The following is an 18,902-nucleotide window of genomic DNA, read 5'->3' as shown; positions in this document are numbered from 1 at the left end:
ACAGGAGCCCAGAACACAGCTACAATCTGCTCCCTGCATGCCCTTGCCCATAGAACCAGTGCCCATCACAGGGTCATGTGGACGGCAGATCATAGCTGTGCCCCAGGCCCCAGCCCCACACTATCACAGTCCCATGATCCCAGCCCAAGCCCTGCCCTCCCATCCTGCTCCAAGATGCTGCTCCCTGCCCACCCACGGCCCCATCTCAGCTGCCCAGCTCAGCGCAGAGCAGAGCCACTTAGGCAGTTTTGGTGAGCTGTTGCAGGGGAGGGAGAGAGTGCTGACTCAGCATAGCAAGGGGCACAGCATTGACCCAACCCATAACAGCTTACCAAAACTCCCTAAGTGGTCCTTGGGTCCAAATAATTGCCCACCCCTGCCTTAAATCTATTCCCTAAATAGAAGAAATTATATAGACACAAGGACTCTCTTCCCAGTATAACTGCATCCACGTCATGGTCTTTGCTGACAACTATACTGCTTAGGAATTTTTTCCTCAAATTCCTGACCCACAAAGTTATGTCAGCAAATCATAAGTGAGTTCTGACGCTTGCAGTACAATAATCAATACATGTGACACCGTCCTAAATCACATAGGAATTACAGCAGTGTGCATGCAAGCAAGAAGTTTCCAGGACAAGTGGAAACTCTTAGAGTACTCACTTCCTGGAACAGAACAGCTTTGCTCTGCATTATTGCAAGAAGCCCTTATTTTCCTATCCTACTTAAAACTCTACGAAACTATTAGCTACCTGCTTAGAACACTACTATAATATGCTAAATATTGCTAGAGAAGCAAAATGCAAGAAATACGTATTTTTTCAAAACTAAGCATCTTCTTTGCACAAAAAATGTAGACCTATTTACATGTAAATCACAACTAATATCACATAGATGTCTAGTTAATTATGGTATGAATATGCTGGCCATTAAATGATATTCACTATGCATAGAAAATAATTATAGGCACAAAATGAGAGCCCAGGTTCTAAGTCTAACACTTCAAAAAATACCTAAAAATCAACCTTCCAGTGACATTCAAATAACCTTTGCCATACACTGCAGTGGGAGAAAGCCACAAAATTATGGAACAAAAATAGAGGGGTTAAAGAGAGAGAGAGAAAAAGAAAGAAAGGAATGCATCATCTGGCACCTTTCATTCTAGGCTTCAAGGGAGTCAGATACTATTACAACATGTCTGGCACTTCACAGAAGAGGGAATTAATATTTTATTGCCCATGTAAACATATTCTTAGAATCAATTGAGGTGTAAAATCTCTGGCAATGAAAACTCCAGGGTGTTAAAAAGTTCTCAGACAGGCACTTTTACAGTAAAAAAAAAAAAAAAAAGGTATTAAAATAATGTCAAGGCTGCGACTGAAGTTCTGAGAAAGCGATGCCAGTCACAGTTAAACCTGCTATTTAATCCTTTATATACTTCAGCACCCAATGTAAGCACACTACCATTACAGATCGCTATATTCAGGCATAAAAAGCCAAACATTACTGATCCAACTCAAAGACACGTTTGCTGTAAAGACAGATGGGCAGACACCTTCACCATGAATTTCCTGGCTCTTGTTGATTTTTTCCACATACTCTGGGCCCCAATGCTGCAATCAAGTCCATAAGCCTCCGTTCATATTAGTGACACTCTGGACCACAGTTTGGGTCCAACTGCAATTTCTAGGCCCTAATGTTATTTTAATAAGGTTTTTTCCCCTCATTCTTTTTCTTTGTTTTAAAAACTGTAAATTAAACAGTTTAAAATGAAAAAAAAATCCCCTACCAACATTGAATCAATGTGTTCTTTGGAAACAACATGATGTGGAAGTAAAAGTGAGCACATGAACATTCCTTCAATTGAACAGTTAAAAAGGGCCATAGGGAGGTGGGTGGGTGGGGGAAAGCTGCTGCCTTCAACTTCTGTTGCTATAGGCTTGTGTGCACGTAGCAGTTAGAGCATAATAGCTGATGCATACTCCCAAGCACCAGTTGCCCCTCCCTTTTGAAACAGTTCCAAGTGAATGTTTGTTTGTGCCCTTAAATTAGGATTTGAGTACAAACAAACAAATTATACGAGCTAAAAGAGTGGGTGAAACTTACGTTAGCTGCTCTGCAGTAACTATTTGATGCATCTGCTCCTATCCCACAATAAGTGGAAGCTAAACTGGAGCAGCTTATCCCTAAATGAAACCTTAAGCTGACACATCTTAGCTTCTACCTGTCAAAGGATAAAAGCAAACACCAAAGTAGTTCCCTACAGATCAGAGGATGAACAGTAAAACTCCTTTTTCCCCTCTAAAATTGATATATTTTCACCTATTCGTGTTCTAGTATTCCCCAAAGGGATTAAATCAATGATTCTCAACCAGAGTGCTGCAGCTCCCTGGAGGTGCCTTGAGATCCTTTCAGGTTGCTGTGGGATGCCATGCAATGTTAGCACTGTTAGATGTGCACACATAATTCACAAGATAAATGCAATGATTTCAAATAAGAATCCAACATTAAAAAAAATCTGACCTGTTCTGGTCTTTTTGAGTTCTTTGCAATAGAAAAATTGCCATATTATTTTTCCTTAGTCAAAAAATGAATGAAAACTAAGAGCTGATATTTTCTGAGTGATGCCTTGAGTCAAAGAAGAGGCTACCTTGAGCCTAAAAAGGTTGTTTAGACTATCAATAATCTCTCTCTATCTAGATACATTCAACTTGGGTTTGTTCCATCACAAGGGCCTTAAAAATAAACCAAAGGAAAAAATGAACCATGCTTACCTGTTTATCTATACATCTGAACTGCCAAGACCACGCAGAATTATAAAGAAAAGGTCTCAGATCAAACCGATTGTCATCTGGACTGTAGTTTTCAGCATGATAGGCAGGGGTGAGGGTGGTCATTTTATGTCTATTAACTGAATACATCCTGAAAAAATGCTTAACCTTTGATGCCACCTGGTGTACAAAAGATACAGTTTCAAGTCAGTTGGAATTTCTCAGAATTAAAATCCAAATGAGCACTCTGTTCTGGAGACAGATGTGTTTTGGTTTTATAGACCCAAATTTTTCCATATATACTAACATATATTACTGACAACAGATGCAACTATGGTATATTTAACATAGCAGAATAGCAAAATAATGTCACAATAAAACAAAGATTTGTACTATTCTGATACTAATCTAGTCAAGAGTATAGACATGTGACAGCTGCATCAAATGATACCAATAAATGAACTGTTATTTCTGCATGATTCTGTAGTGGAAGGATGCTCAACACCAGGCTGCGGGCCAAACGTAGCCTGCAAAACAGAGTCATCTGGCTTGCAGGGCTCCCCAAAGATCTAGAAATTTGGTGGCATAGGAGTGGTGGCAGTGTTAACTGCCACTCCCCTGCTGCTGCCAAATTTCTGGACCTGTGGGGATCCCCATGGGCCAAAAAACATGAGCCAATAGGGCAGGGCAGGTTAGCACATGGCTGGATCCAGACATCAACCCTGCAGGATCTGGCCTGTGGACCAATCCCACACCACTAGTCTTGTTCATGAGGCCAGATGATTAGATGCCATTACTGTAGTGATAAAAGCGTAGCAAAATCATTGCAATTTCAACCCACTTTCATTCTGGTTTAAAGTTACACTAACTTTGCTTACTTGTATCACGACAGGATCATGCAGATATAAAAAAACTACATCTCAACAACTGAAATATAGTCCTGAGCAGCAACTCCCCCCTCCACTTTTAAAGCAGTTAAAAATGTAAATCTGCACAGCAAGAATCACTTTTACTCCTAAAATATAGAGTTGCCATGCCCACTGGCTTCAATGGGAACTAATACAAATAACCCAGTGATGTGTATTACCCTGAACGTGCAGATTTAAAAATAGGTCCTTTCAGAGCCCCTCACTGTTGGTCTAACAAATTGCAACACAGCCAGATTCAATCTATAGAAAGTTCACTATAGGGATACCAGCCTTTTTTGACAGTCTCTCTTGGTCTGACAGACAGAAGTTACTGAGGCAGAGACATTCTAGACAATGCTTAAGCTGCTCTTTGCAGGTTTGTTGATGAAAGAACTTATTTTAAAAAAGGAGATACATATTTATATTAGTTTTACCTCTCTTGGACTACAGATCTCTTTCCACATATTAATCAGCTTGCAAAACATACTGTATGGTCCAGCCTTTGCTACCTTTCTTAATTTGCCATAGATTGAGAGTTCAGCATACGTCATCCCCATATCCACCTAAAAAAAAAACAAACAAAAATCACATACATACAAGGTCACTGAAAATGCAGAAGATACAATTCAGAATGAACGATTTTATAGGAGGCTACACTAATCCAGTTAATCAAAGAACTCTAAGTGGAATATCAATCTCCATCTAATATAAGGTCCCTGCAACAGAAATTCAGAAATTCTGATAAAAATGTGTTGTTAGCTTGGACAGTACACTTACATTTCACTATGTAATAAAAAGAATGAAGAAATGAACCAATACTTCAAAAGCGACTCTTAACTTTAAAGCAACACCATTTTGGATGGCCCACCTTTCACGACTTTCCAGATATCATCTACCCCCCTAACATACAGTACAGGCTCCTTTCAAGTGACTTGACAGGTGTATCGAAAAAAATAGTTATGTTGGAGATACCTCATGATAACAGACCTGTTTTGTGAAGTATCTTATGAACCTACAAAAATATTATGGGCATGGTTTGGAGAGGAGCGAAGACAACAGTGATACTACTGAACAAAAATTAGGGGTGCACGGATAAAGATTTTTTGGGCCGAAAGCGACGGCCGACAATTAACAAGCCAGAATTGGCCAATATCGATCCAATTGCTAATTTGCAGCCTGGCAGCTTGGACAGCAGCATCTGTCTGGTAAGTTTGTTGGGGGCAAAGAGCTGAGGGGGCTGGGCTGGAGCTGTGCTCAAGGCAAACAGAGGCAGCGCTAGTGGTGGGTCTACGAGGGGGGCTACAAGCCTCCCCGAAATATGCCATAGCCCCCTCCCATAGCTCCTCCTTCCACTGCTGCCACCTGCCCCCCGCACAGCCCCTCCCACCAGGAAGAAGGCAGCGTGGCCTCCAGCCCCGAGCCTATAATGGGCAGCCTGCCTTCGCCCTGGACATAGATCCAGGGGACATGTGCCCCCCATGCCTCCCCCAGGGTGCACATGGCTGCAGGAGCTCCCCACCGCTGTCTGCCCCCCTGAACCTCCCAGACAAGCTGCCCACAGCTCTGTCCTGTGTCCCACCCCAGTTGAGCAGCACCTGCCCCAGCCCCACTCCCTCCCTCACTGTGGGGCCCTCAATCTGCACCCCCACACCTCTTCCCTCCCCCAACACAGACTTACTGGCCAGATGCTGCTCTCCACACTGCCGGGCTGCATCCCTGGCTGCATGCGGCAATTATCAGCGACATCAGCCACATCAGTCAAAAAAGCTGATTGCTAATTTTTCTTTTATCAATGCCAATACAATATGAACTGATATATCAGTGCACCTCTAACAAAAATCAGGTTTAGGGATAAGGCTTACCAGAGCGGATTAAAGTCACTGTCCATTACCTCATCAATTTGTGACACTTGTCCATCTGCCAGGGGTTCTAACTCTGCAGTAGGTGGAGCTGACAAAATGCTTTGAAGGAAAAAAAAACACATTACTTGACTAGCCTGGTAAAAATCAAGTATTTAATACTTTTTTCCAGCACAAAAATGCAAAATTATTTTGAAAAGAAATTCAAGGACACCTACTATGGTGGGATGGATACCTGAGCCAAAATATTCCGGGTACAGAGTACGATACTTATACCAAAATAATGCATTCAGGTTGCAGTCACAGCAGCAATCTGGTCTGCCACCAAAGTTTTTGACCATTTGCTGCTCCTGTGAAAGTAGCCCAAACCACCTGCCTACATCCCATCCAAAGGCAAATACTGAAATAAATCACAGCCTTTCCTATAGTAAGTTTTTGTCAAGAGTTTCTCCCTTACAACAGCTTCCCTAATTGGTAACATCACTGAGAAACATTCTGACCACTAGCTCCTGAGGCTAATGGTGTTAAGTAAAAATACAGACAGTCATAGCAGCCTTGTCCCTAATAGCATTCCCAACACTGCTACCACCAGTGGAACAAAATTAGAGTAGATAATATAGTGTTGCTAGAAGAGTTATAACACACCTATTCTGACATATATTAACAGGTATTTGTCTTTAAATACATATGTTATACCCATGGAATAAAACTTTGTTAATGACTCAACGTTAATTAGATTTGGCATGTTGACACTGGCAAATCTGTACATCACCGGCCGGCCACTGGTTACTTAAAAAAGTCTGTTCACAGTGATCCAGGAAAACTTGTTGGCTAGCATCGGACAAGGAAGTTATGATTATTAATTTACTGTATTGCAGTGATATCAAAGTTTCCAATCAATCAGAACCTGGACCCCAGTGTTTTAGATCAGGCATGGCCAACCTGGGAGGTACAAGTGGTATAGGCAGCCTCCATGTGTGGCATGCAGCAAAACAGAGAGGGAGCAGGAAGCACAGCAACAAATAGGACAGCAAGCAGAAAGCAAAGTAATAGATTGGGCCAGGATCATGGGGGAAGGAAGCAAGAAGCAGAGCAGCAGATCAGGCAGGGAGGAGAGAGGTGGGAGCAGAATACAGAGAAGCAGATTGGGCAGGGAAGGAACTAAAATGGCACTCAGGGAAGGTGCAGGGCTGATTTGTGGCACATCTGCCAAAAAGGTTGGCCCCACTAGGTTAGATGGTGTAGAGCTGCTACGACAGGAAGAGGAAGCACAGATTCTACCACTTTGTCATCGACTGTGAACAGGGCCTAAATATTCACCGCTTACCTTCTGAGTGCTGTGAGCTGGAAATTTTCAATGCAATACTGTATGAAACTTTTCAAGTCAGTCTTGCTGATTCCACCAATAGGGTTGAGATCGGCACTGGAGCAATCATACTTAGTCAAGTATCCTCGAAGACTGGGAGAGAACAAGGAGTTTTATAAGTAACTACCACAGTAGGAAGGGGAACAATAAGTCTATCATGTCTTTGTAAGTATTTATACAGTTATCCTTTTTTGAAGGTATACAAATATTAAGCAGTAAACAAATTAATGACTACTTGTGGTAGAGTTACGCCAAGACCATTAATTTGCTGGCCAGGAGATGGTGAAACTTGAATTCCTACTGAGGCTGTGCTGAGTACAATGGTAATAAGAGTGAAATGGGAAAAAAAGAAAAAAAACAACAAACAAGCCCCTCAAAGGCTGCATTTACTAAAATGTCAGCAGATGATTGCTGACTGTACCACAGGGCTGGCACAAGGAACTTGTGCTTTTCTGAAGTGTTCCTTTTCCTGTGTGATTCAGCTGCTCACAAGCCTGCCCATCCCCAGGTGGAGACAACAAGAGAGATTCCTGCACTATATTTATTAAATATTACAAGTGACTAAAATTACCCATTTAATCTTGTTCTGCTTCTTACCTGATCTTGAGGGGTTAATTTCTTGCCAGAAATACTGGACACAGCAAACAGGTGATCAATGGACTACTATGTATATCATATACAACTGAGCATGCAAAGGATAGGATAACATAGCTGCTAAACTGAGAACCTAGTTCTACCCAGCTGGGCTGGTGACCAAGCAACAGATTATCCAGTGAGTGACTTTGATCTCTCAATGAGGCTGATCAGAGGTCATCTGGTAAAAGGGACAAAAATTTTGCTGAAAGCAGAAGGAAGCTACCCCCAGCAGAAAGGCTGACTCACTCTATGATTCAGAGGAGAAATAGGACCCTGAACACTCAAAGAGGACTCTTAACAAAAGGTCAAAGACTACTCAAGAATAATAAAGAGACTTAGGCAGAGAATGGCCTATCATTAAAACAATAATAATAATAATAATAATAATAATAGTAATAATAATAATGGTATTGGTAATTCCCCATACTCTGCTTATGTCCAGTGCTACCTAAAGCAGAGTAATTATGTCTGAACCTTTGCAAAGTTTGTGTCATGCACTTGAACTATTAGATGTTCCTAGTGAAGTAAAAACTGTAAACCAAAATGCTCACAAGATTGGATCTGTAAGAAAAAGGGTATGCTTAAGTTACTAGGGCAATGGTGCTCAACCTTTTTGTCCAGCAGGCCAGATGAGCAGTGTCCGGTCCCTCCACAAACTGGATCTAGCTGGTTGACCCAATACAACACCTGGGGCAGACACGACAGGGCCCCATCCTACCACACAGAGTGGGCAAGGGAGCAGCCATGCAAGGGAAGGGGGCTTGGCCCAGCCACAACCTGGCTCGGTGGAAAAGAAAGCACGTCTTAGCCCCCATCCAGCTCCTTGGTGGGAGGGGGCATGGCCTGACTCTGGCCAGGTGAGAGGAAATGGGGCGTAGCACTGCCCTACAGGGGATGGGACAACATCCTGCCCTAAATGAGCCATGCCAGGGGTAGAGGCATGACCTGGCCCTACAGGAAGAAGTGGGGAGAAAGGGGCATGGCTCAGCCCTGAACCAGCTACAAGGAGGAAGGGGGCATGCCCCGACCCCAATCTAGCTGGGGAGGAGATGAGGGCCCAGCTTCAACCCTTGGTACAGGGCTTGGGATTTGGGCAGTATGGAGGGGTAGCAATATTAACTGCCACTGCTCCCTAGCCACCAAGTTTCCCAACCTTTGGGGAGCTCCGTGAGCTAGATTCCAAGCCTTGGTAGGCCACATTTGGCTCGCGAACTGGAGGTTGAGCATCCCTATAACAGGGTGCTCTGGAATCCGCTCTTCTGAAAGCCTACAGCTGTGGGGTCCCATTCCATGAAGGGAAGCAGGTGAAAAGCCTGTGCCCAGAGGAACCAAACTAAGAGACAGTGCAGGGCTGTTAAGGGCATACAGGAATTGCAAAATGGGACCCAAACACAGAAGCCTTTTAAGTGTCCAGAACAGGAAGCTCAGTTAGAGCTGTGACACTTCTGGCTGTGGAATAAGAAGCATTATAGGCAACTCTGTGGAAATACAGATAGTCCTAGACACTGAAACAAGGCTCTGGAGTCCTGGAAGTATGCAAAAAGTAAGGGTTTTTTTTTGTTTTGGTAATACCTTTTGTTGAAACAACTGTATAGTTGGGATAGATGTTAAACAGTCTTTCAGGTACAACATACCCCTCTGCAGTGCACTGCGTCTTTCTGCCAAGATCAGCCTCAGATGATCCTAATTCTACTTGGGACCTTCAGGTACCACATGAAAACAACTGCCATTCAGTACCAACTCTCCCATTTGCAATTTGAACATATACACACTGTAAAGCTAATCATAGTGCCACCACTAGCCAGGCTAAGGTGGGGGTTTTGATGCAAAAATTACTTAAATACTAACTCAGTCACCCAAGAAAGAAATAAAATCTTACCTTCCCAGGCCCCACCAATCATGGATTACCCTTTTCTTTGAGATGGTCCAACATGCAGGAGTTCAAAGCTACTAAGCTTAGTTCTGATCTTTTAAACATGTTGCAGTTTGTAGTTTGATACCCAACAGAATAATTGCAAACACACAAAATACTTGTTTACTTTTCACTTCCGATTTACTGTACAGATCACCTTTCTCGAGGAAAGAACATCTGCTCTTCTATTTAGTTACAACCCCAATTTCCTAATAAGCATCTGGAAAACGTGTAAGAATTATCCTGTTCCTTTTGATTCATGTGTTTTCATTGATTCCAGTTCTCCCATTTTATTTTTAGATCATTATCTTTCCTGGATCACTGAATTATACTGACATTTGGCAGACTTATATAAAGCCACAGTGAATGTCACTCCCTATTCACTCATTAAGGGATTTCTAGTCTATGCTTACCTTTCATCCACATTGGCTGATCCAAGCACGAGAAGTCCCCCAGGCATTCCACGGGCCCAAAGACTCAGCTGAGCAAATAGGTAGGCAAGCACCATTCTTAATCTAGCCTACAAAGCAAATTGAGAAACAAGGCAGATTTACAAGACAAACTACTTTGTCCTTCATGAAACAGAAATAGAAGTTAAATTAATCAATGATTTCTTGTATTGCCTGGGAAAAGGTAAGCTTAGCAACCTTAACAATATCTTTTGAAAAATCAAGAACACTAATGTAGATGAGTGTTATACAAGCTTCCTCTCTCGCATTGCATTTCAGTTGTGACTTGTGAGAAGCCCAAGCGTGGGCACAGTAAGCATCCTACTGTGCATTAATGCACTTTAGTTAATGCACATTAAATCTAGTACCTCCATTGTGAGATGCTAGGAAAATGCACATTAGCCTGGCTTAATGTGCATTAACTAAAGAGCATGCTTTTTAAGCGATGCTTAATATGCACTGGTCTACTTAAATGTGCATTAAGTAAAAGCATGGGGCTCCTAGACATGCAGGGAGCCTGCTCCAATGCTCTGGAAATCCAGCGCGTCAGAGCAGACTCAATTAATCAATTAATTGAGTCTGCTGGAGCATGGAAATTGACACCCTCTGGCAGCCTTCAGCATCACGTGCATTAGCATCCCTGTGCTGAAAAAATGGCAGCGGGGTGCTCTGAAATAAAACATTTTTAATGAGCTTTAACTCAGAGCGACCTGCTTCCATTTTTTCAGAGCAGGAATGCATGGGGACACTGATACACAATGCATGGGTGCTTTTAATGAATTAAAGCACCCGTTGCCACATCCCAGAGTGCATGTAAAAATGCCCAAGTTTTTTTAAGTGATGCTTTAATGCTCATTAAAGCACACATGTAGAAGCGGAGGAGTCTTTGGTGGCAGAGTAGCCTCTGCACTGGGACACTTGCTAAATGGCATCAAAACAGTGAGAGACATGCACCAACAATTTACTCTTATAGCTCTTCTCTCATCCACTCCAGATAGGTTCTGAAAACACCACAGAAACCCTTTGTAACACTGGGTTTCTTCTGAGTCAGTGTGCTTCAGAATTAGGCTGTACTTACACTCAAGTTGCTCAAGGCAATTAGCAAATATTGCAACCCACTATCACTAAATCTCCATGTGTTATTTGTAGCCTACCCGGAACACACCTGCACATTTTGTAACGCCAAATTTTCTCTGCTGCTTCCTCCAGAAACACGAAACTGAGGAGATTTGCCCATCACAATGCTGAAAATCCCTACAACGGCTTTCACTGCCACATCTATGTTTAGATTTATGTGATAGCTGAGGAAAAACAGAAGCAGAAGCAATCTAACTTGCATGTGTTATGACTAAGCAGTATGGTATAAACATAATTTTAGCTTTTGCTTGCAAGAGAAACTAAACACTCAGTTCTCTAGCATTTACATCAAAGGACACAGGAGTAAGGCATTAAATCTGCCACTTATCTGATCTCAGACTTGGGGAGCCTGGGGAAGCTTTCTATTTCCTAATTTCCCTATTCTTCCCCCAATGTTTCTGATGTGCCACCCACCACTATTCATATGTACATAGGCCTCAGGGTTACTTCCCACATTCTGCACATTTCTCTTACATATTTATCTTTTGGGAAACCTAAAAGTGTACACAAAATCTTAACCAAGCATTTCTTATTCTATACCTGCCTATTTGTTCAGCCAGAAATTTGGCCCTGTCGCGTGTATCCTGGGAGGAGTTCTCACTAGCCATATAGCATGTAGTAAAGATACGTCTGCAGAATTCTTGGGGAACTTCAGGTGTATAGGTATCTTCATTCACTATCTTACGCACATCAGTCAGCACACCTTGATCTGAAGACAAATGACACAGAAGCTAAACTTTCAAGGATTTCTTGCCTTACTACTAAGTAATTAACCATTACTATCTTGGGGTTGAATTTCACTTTGGGTGAACAAACTCTCTCATAATCATCTAAACATCAGATCCAAACATCCCAATTTTTGGATACTCTGAAGCAGAATCTACAGCCATAAATTTCACAGCCAACCTTTACTTCTATCATGACCCTAACTGCTACCATGAATTTAAATCTGCCAAGTTAAATTTGGATTTGCATTTTAACTGGGATTTTTAAGGGTCCTATGGGAATTAGGTGCCATAAGTCTTTTGATACATGTATGTTAGACCTTAATTTAATATATAAACATCTAACCTCTATGTTACACCGTATGTTCTGAACATGCAGCTAGCATTAATCTATCTCTATTAAAGCAAGAGAAGTTATTCACAGAAGTCTACTTACTTCCATTCTTTACTGCAAGGCAAACCTGATGACACATGGAGTATACAATGCAGGCTGTAGCAGAGCTGTCAGTTCCACCACTAAGTGGCAGGAGAAATCCTGCCTTAAACAGCAAGCAATGGGAAAAGTTGTAAAAAAGCACTACAATAAAAATATATTTTATCTACAGCAACATTTTACATCCACTCGCAAGACCCTTCCTTAAACGAATTACGTATACTCTGGTGCATTCTGGTAATGCTCCAGAACGCTCCATTCTGGAACTCCGGTAATACTTATATGGAAAAAACAGACCTAGCTAAACAGTTCTAACCATCATCAATGTGGACAGACTACCTATGTAAAGTGCCAGTTCAAAACATTTAGCTTACTAGTTAGCAGCCCTGGGGAGGCATACAGCAGCTAATGAAGAACACGATTCTGCAACCTAGATACCATGTAATATGTAACGGGATCACTGCCTGTAGTCATCCTCTACTTATTTCAAATACCACCTCAGGGAACAAACTACTTCTATGCGCCTCTTGACTTTTGTCCACCTATTTTAAAAGGCTTTCAAAAAAGTAAAAGGTGTCGTCATTTCTCAGCAAAGGGTAGGAAGAGCAAAAGCCTCTTACTTCAGTTCTAATATTTTCTCTCTATTTGGTGGCATGTTTTTTGACCACTACTTTTTAATTAGTCTCTATAGGTTGTCTCAGTAGTAAGGGAACAATTTTCTTGCACTATCAATGGTTAAATATTGCAGGTGCAATTAATTAACTGACGGTGGGGAGGTTAGTTTGAAAAAGGAGGAGCATGTAGAAAATTGAAATGTCAGTTTGTGTCAAAAAGAAAGAGATCCCCTCTGACAATAGGAGTCCTGCTCCCAATTTCAAAGGAAGCAGGTTGAGTGCTTATAAAGTGATCAGAATATACTAAGGCCCCTGGCAGATGGTACACCTCAAATGCGATTAACCAATTAATCACATCTTTAGTAGTAACTCAGCCACACATTCATGCAATTAATGGCAGGATAAGACAGGCAAAGAAGCACAAAGTTATTACACAAAATATGTGTTATAACTTTTGGCTGGTTCCCATTGCATGTGTGACCAGGTCTATCAGCTGATCAGGGCTCCCAGCCTCAGGGGCACACTAGAGTCAAGGGCCCTGGTGCACCCATGAGGCTGGGAGTGGCAGCCAATCCAAGGGCTCCTACATGCTTCTCAATCGTGCTGGTCAGCTGACTGGCTTGCTACTTTCCAGTGCAGAGGGAGCCCGGGATCATGATCCTGGGCTCCCCCTGTACCAGCAGAATGGCATGATTGGGATCTGATCCTCAATCCCACACTTGTGCCTCCTGTCATAAACCTGCAGCATGGCAGAAGTCCTGGATCACAGATCAGATTCCATCACAACTTTAACTGAACATCTACCAGCAGCCTATGTCACAGCTTAGATATGTGCTTTAAGCTTGAATCAAAGATACCAGTAAAAAGCCTCCTGGAAGTACCGTCCTCCCAGACCTAGAAAGACTGATGTTTACAGTCCTATTTAAGGCACAGCAAGACAAAGATGGAAAGAGCTCCTACCTGTTTACTGCGTCTTAAATAGTCCCAAAGCCAACATGCAGGGCCAAGGCTGAAAGAAACAGAATATATATCCCAAGACAATTACAGGATAAGTAAAGATTGTTTATTAAATATGAATTTGACCTTATCTCCTTTGACTAGGTATTTCCCCATTTGGGCTATACATGCAATAAGAAAATATTTTAGCCTCCATTTTTTTTTAATTTAAGTATATCTGATTCTTTTTGTACTTACCAAATTTCCTCCTCAGGACTATGATATCTCCACTGGATTGGCTCGCTTGTAGATACACATATCTCATCAGAACATGACAGTGCAAAATTCACCTTTACTCTGGGATATGGATTCACTTTACTTCCCTTATTAATAGAAAAAAAATGGGAAGACATCAGTTTTAATATTTCATTTGTCTCTTAATCCATTACAGGTTCACAAATAATTCTTAGTAGAAATCAGGCATTTGTTAGTCTTTCTTTGTATCAAAAGGTTTTTTTGGCTGAGTGATTACTGAAATTTATCAGAGAACTGAAGTAGTAAATAATTATGTAAAAAAATGCTTACCAGGAGATTACGAGATGAAATTTCTGCCCTATAAGTTCGAACGTCTTCCAAGTCCAATGTGGCAACCACAACTTCCTAAGGAAAGCCATTGAAGATTAGATGAATATTCTTCAAACATACATGCAAAGGCTTTCCAAGCCCATTCAAGATACAGTATAAAAATGTTTAGAAAATAGATAGGCGGTCTTTTCTAGTGTAAGGACTAAACTCACATGGGTAATCCCAGTGACCAACAGAATTACTTCTGTGAATCAAGTAAGAGGAACTGACTTAGTCCACTAAATAGGCTAAACTAGGGCTGTCCAACTTTTAAGCAACCAGGGGCCACACACAAAGCAGGCTGCACTACTAGGGTCCACCTGCTCCATGCAGTGCACTAGTGAGGGTCACAGGCCCCCAGGCTACATGGATTTCCCCCCAGTTGCACCATGCACACACATCACCCTGCTGCAGCTCACATCTATGCTGCACTTCAATGACACCGGGGGTAAGCGCAGAACACAGAAGCCAGGCGATGGAGGGGAGCCCAAGAGTTGCAATTTACCCCATCACAAGCCACATGCAGCTCCTGGAATGCCAGCTGAACAGCCCTGTGCTAACTACAAACTATCTTGCAATCTCTGGGTAGGTAAAGTTCATAGTGCTTCAAAACACCGTACTTGTTTACATCCAACTGCTTACAATAAACACATAAGTTAACAGAGCCTCCTCCTAATCATACTGGGTGCATCTACACGTGTTTTACTGCAGAGTAGACAAATTAGCTCCACAGTAGTGTCACAGTCTACACGTGCCGGTATTAGGGTGCCATAAACTAATTAACTTCAGCATAAAATAGTACTGTCTGAGATAGTACTATCTTGAGGCAAAGTCATTACAAGTGATCAAACGCACTGGGCATATATTGTGCCTGGTCACCCTAGCCAGCCAGGGACCAGACTGTTGCCTGACCCTCATGCCCCAGCCAGCCCCTCCGATGCATGATGCCACCACCCAGAGCCTGCGGCTGACCCCCAGAGCCTCCTGCCAGCCTGGGGCTGCTCCACCCCAGCTCAAAGTGCTGCTGTCCCAGGCACACATATAGTTGCTGCAGTTGCCCCTGGCTGAAACTGCTCCAGAGTTTATTACTTCGCCTTGATTTCACGTGTAGATGCACCCACTAATTTCTAAACAGGCAGGCCTAGTCTGTATGGAGATTCTTAAAAACTCTCCTCATGTTGTACCTCTACCAGGGTTGGCAATAGTGCCAGTGTAGACTGGGCAAGAACAATTTTACTATGGTACCATCCAGGTTTCTAAGAAGATTTGCACAACCTGGTGAAAGCATGCGTGCCTGGTGTACACTAGGGCTTCTTGCCTGTCTAGCACCAATGGAATTAAGCCTGGACCACAGTGGGAAAATTTCTGAAAAACCTCCATTCAAACAGAACCCAGCTAACTACAAGCAAGATAAGAAAATAAAGGTGATGCACAGATGAGAGACCAATGAGTAAAAGGAATCTTATAGCATAATTAATTCAAAATGAATTACCACATCATCCAGAGAAAACTGGGATCCTTGAGCAACAGTATGTCCGTTCACAGAAATCATGGCACAACCATCATAGTACAAACGATCACCATCACAGCCTTTTTGATTGGCTAAAATATAAATACCACCATTCTAGGAAGAAAAATGTATTAAGTTGGTTTCCTAAATATAACCATTTGAAAACAAACGAATGCTAAAATGGCAAAATGCTATTTTCTACCCTTTATTCCTGCAACCACTCTCCATCTTTGGACTTTGAGCAGTTTAAAGACAGAATAAATGGTCACTTGAAAAGCTCTCAGCTCTCGGCTCCCTAGGGATACTTCAGAAACAAAAAATGGACAATAACTTCCCTAGCAGCTGTTACATATAAAAAGCAAGAGCCTTCTATTGCTACCAGCTAATGAAGAGTAGTTTTTTGGCTTCAGGTGGTAGAGATCTACACTTTGGATTTGTTGACAAAAAAAGTAAGCAGATGTGACTAACCACAATCAAAGCATGGTAAATCATTAGGAGACAGTCACACACATACACATCATTTCTCATGGTTCAGTTTACCATACAATGGCTTGCTTTAACTTTCATTATTATGACCTAATATCTAAATATATTGTTTCTTTTTAAACTAAGCTGAATTTTAAATGAAAAAATGCTATATGCTTTTTTCTTTAGGAAAAATAAAATCTCCATGCTGATCTCTACTGCCAGGTTATAAACTTCCATTGCCAAGTTATAAAACTCTGAGAAAGAAAAGGATTAAGTAATCTTTTAGGAAAAAACTGCAGGTTTGAGTGCATATCAGGATGTAAATTCTCTTACTGATAATTATTGTTAGAATGTTAAAATGATTATGTGAACTGAGAGACAGGCAAAGAAGCCACAGAAGCTTGTCTATGTTTCTGTGGGTGTGTCTACATGTGCAATTAATGAGCATTAAAGTTATTGTGCAGTAACTTAAGGCACATTAATATGTGGCTGGGAATGCTTCTACACGTGCTCCTGTCAGGAGTACATTTGCTCCCGACCGGAAGAGTTCAGTGCAGAGCTACTCCAGCTACTCCTGCTCTGCCACACTGCAGCAGTCAGAGGGGATGCAGGCTCCCTTGGGTGCCCTGGGCTGGCAGAGAGCATGGGGGTCAGGCCTGGGCTTGGGGGGAGTGAGGGAGCTCTTCCACTTCTGGGGCAGCCCCACGCCAAACGTGGTTCCCATCCACCCCGTGCTGTCTGGCTGACTGGGAGCAATTTGCTGTCTACACATGTGCTACTGAGCATTTACTCTAGTACCCATATTTCTTGGTATTAGGAAACCACACATTAGCCTAATTTACTAATTTAGATTAGTCTAACTGTGCAGTAAAGCCTCTCATGTAAACATACCCTGTATATGCTAGAAAACCTATACCTTCTGCTCGGTGGATTATGGCTGGGTAGTGTACTGCCACTGTATTATGGAGAGCACATTGAGAAGGACTGGTCTTATATAAGAACTTATGGGGAATTATACATAGAGCAACTACAGCTACCAGCAACCTATGCTATGTACAGAATACATATACCGTCTTCATACCTGCACTTGCTTACAGTTTATTGTTATTTCTCTCTGGGTACAACTTTTCATGATTTCAGTGGATTGGTTTTGTCCATTTACCATTACAGTGTGATTTCTTTTTTAATAAAATAGTCCTAAATATAGAGGATTGAGAGGCATCAATTTTTCAGAACTCTTAACATTAACAATCATCAGATAAAATCAGGTTTTTAACTCTCCCTTATTAATAACAGGTTTAACATACAAGTGCCACCAACCCTAATTACTGCCACAAGGAGACAATATGCCCTGTCGAGCAAAGAAGACTCCTCTGAAAAATGATGCATAAAGCGAGGAAATAAAAGTTAGTCTTTTAGAAGATACCTTTGCTGTTGCAGAGTTTACCAAATCAACCCGGATGTAGGCTTTCTGCAGAACATGGTGACTCCCAGATGAGTTAGTGAAGATCTCCACTCCGTCAAGTCCCATTTCAATATGGGGGCTGCCAAAATGAAAGGCAGAACAGTACTTAGTAGGCAATGCCACAAATGAAACGTATATATTATCTCCATAAACCGCAGCAGAAGTGCCCCCCCACAGTGGGTCCTTTAATGTTTTTCATTTCGCTGCTTGTCCCATCCTCCCTCAAACCCCTGCTCAGCAGAGAAGCCTAACTATGCCAGGATTTTTGCTTCCCTAGAAATCAGCAGGGCCCTTCCACCAAACAGGAGCAGTGGGGGAACCACGGCCAAGCAACAAAATGAAAACTATTAAAAGGCGCTCCTGTGGGGAGCACTTCCAGTGTGATTTACAGAAATTCCTATTCATGTACCACTTAAAATTAGTGAACACTAGCAACATTTCCTTGCCTACAAAAAACTGCCAGTTTAAATATACATCATGGTTAGGTCAACCAATGCAAGCATTTGCTAACACATCCTCTGTATTCCTGCATTGCTTTTTTTCTGTTGTCAGGATGGATACCATTTCCTACAGGAAAGAAGGGGTTTTGCTCACCTTCTTCCCACAGGCAATGGAAAGCTATCCTCTTAAAAGGGAATCATCTGTTCATAGGTCTGAATATCTTATCATGGGCACATTTACATGTTTATTGCTTCCGGATGCACCATTTGAACATACGCCCAGGACCACAGCATGCTGAGTTGGGTTGGAGCAGCCCCAGCTGGCAGGGGGCTCAGGTGGTCCATCATGCTACAGAGGGGCTGGCTGGGGCATGAGGGTTCTCCCGTGAGGGGCTAGCCAGCAGACAGCCCCCACACTGAATCAACCTTGTGCCTCAATCAGCCAGATCAGCATCCACATGTGCGCTTCTCTGCACAAAAAACTCTGCAGAAATTAAACTGCTGCAGAGTTTAGCTTCCTGCAGCCTAATAGGGCTGCATGTGTTGACGCAAGATGTTTACTGAGGAACCAATCAGTCTACTCCGCAGTACAAGTCTCATATAGAGAGACCCATAGCGAAGCAAAAAGTAAGATGATCCTGGTTGGAGA

At 42.2% G+C, this 18,902-nt stretch overlaps 1 protein-coding gene across 4 annotated transcripts in view; it reads right to left on the bottom strand.

Annotated features, from left to right (window-relative positions):
• NADSYN1 (NAD synthetase 1) overlaps positions 1–18,902 on the bottom strand; it is a 45,188-nt gene that overhangs the window by 17,205 nt on the left and 9,081 nt on the right. For 3 of the 4 annotated variants that reach the window (XM_019551436.1, XM_019551434.1, XM_019551437.1), the window contains 13 exons: positions 17,775–17,892; positions 15,863–15,994; positions 14,332–14,406; positions 14,005–14,129; positions 13,771–13,819; positions 12,200–12,302; positions 11,579–11,747; positions 11,067–11,202; positions 9,866–9,972; positions 6,866–6,997; positions 5,571–5,640; positions 4,114–4,242; positions 2,775–2,951 (listed from right to left, as the gene is read on the bottom strand). In XM_019551436.1, the coding sequence (XP_019406981.1) occupies positions 2,775–2,951; positions 4,114–4,242; positions 5,571–5,640; positions 6,866–6,997; positions 9,866–9,972; positions 11,067–11,202; positions 11,579–11,747; positions 12,200–12,302; positions 13,771–13,819; positions 14,005–14,129; positions 14,332–14,406; positions 15,863–15,994; positions 17,775–17,892 (1,522 nt within the window). The remainder of the gene's footprint in view (positions 1–2,774; positions 2,952–4,113; positions 4,243–5,570; positions 5,641–6,865; positions 6,998–9,865; positions 9,973–11,066; positions 11,203–11,578; positions 11,748–12,199; positions 12,303–13,770; positions 13,820–14,004; positions 14,130–14,331; positions 14,407–15,862; positions 15,995–17,774; positions 17,893–18,902) is intronic. The other variant, XM_019551438.1, reaches the window with a different exon arrangement.

This window comes from Crocodylus porosus, unplaced genomic scaffold, assembly GCF_001723895.1.
Source record: "Crocodylus porosus isolate Cpor-Errol unplaced genomic scaffold, CroPor_comp1, whole genome shotgun sequence".
Lineage (NCBI taxonomy): Eukaryota > Metazoa > Chordata > Crocodylia > Crocodylidae > Crocodylus > Crocodylus porosus.
Note: the sequence above shows the minus strand (reverse complement) of the source record. Positions and strands in the feature narration are given on the sequence as shown.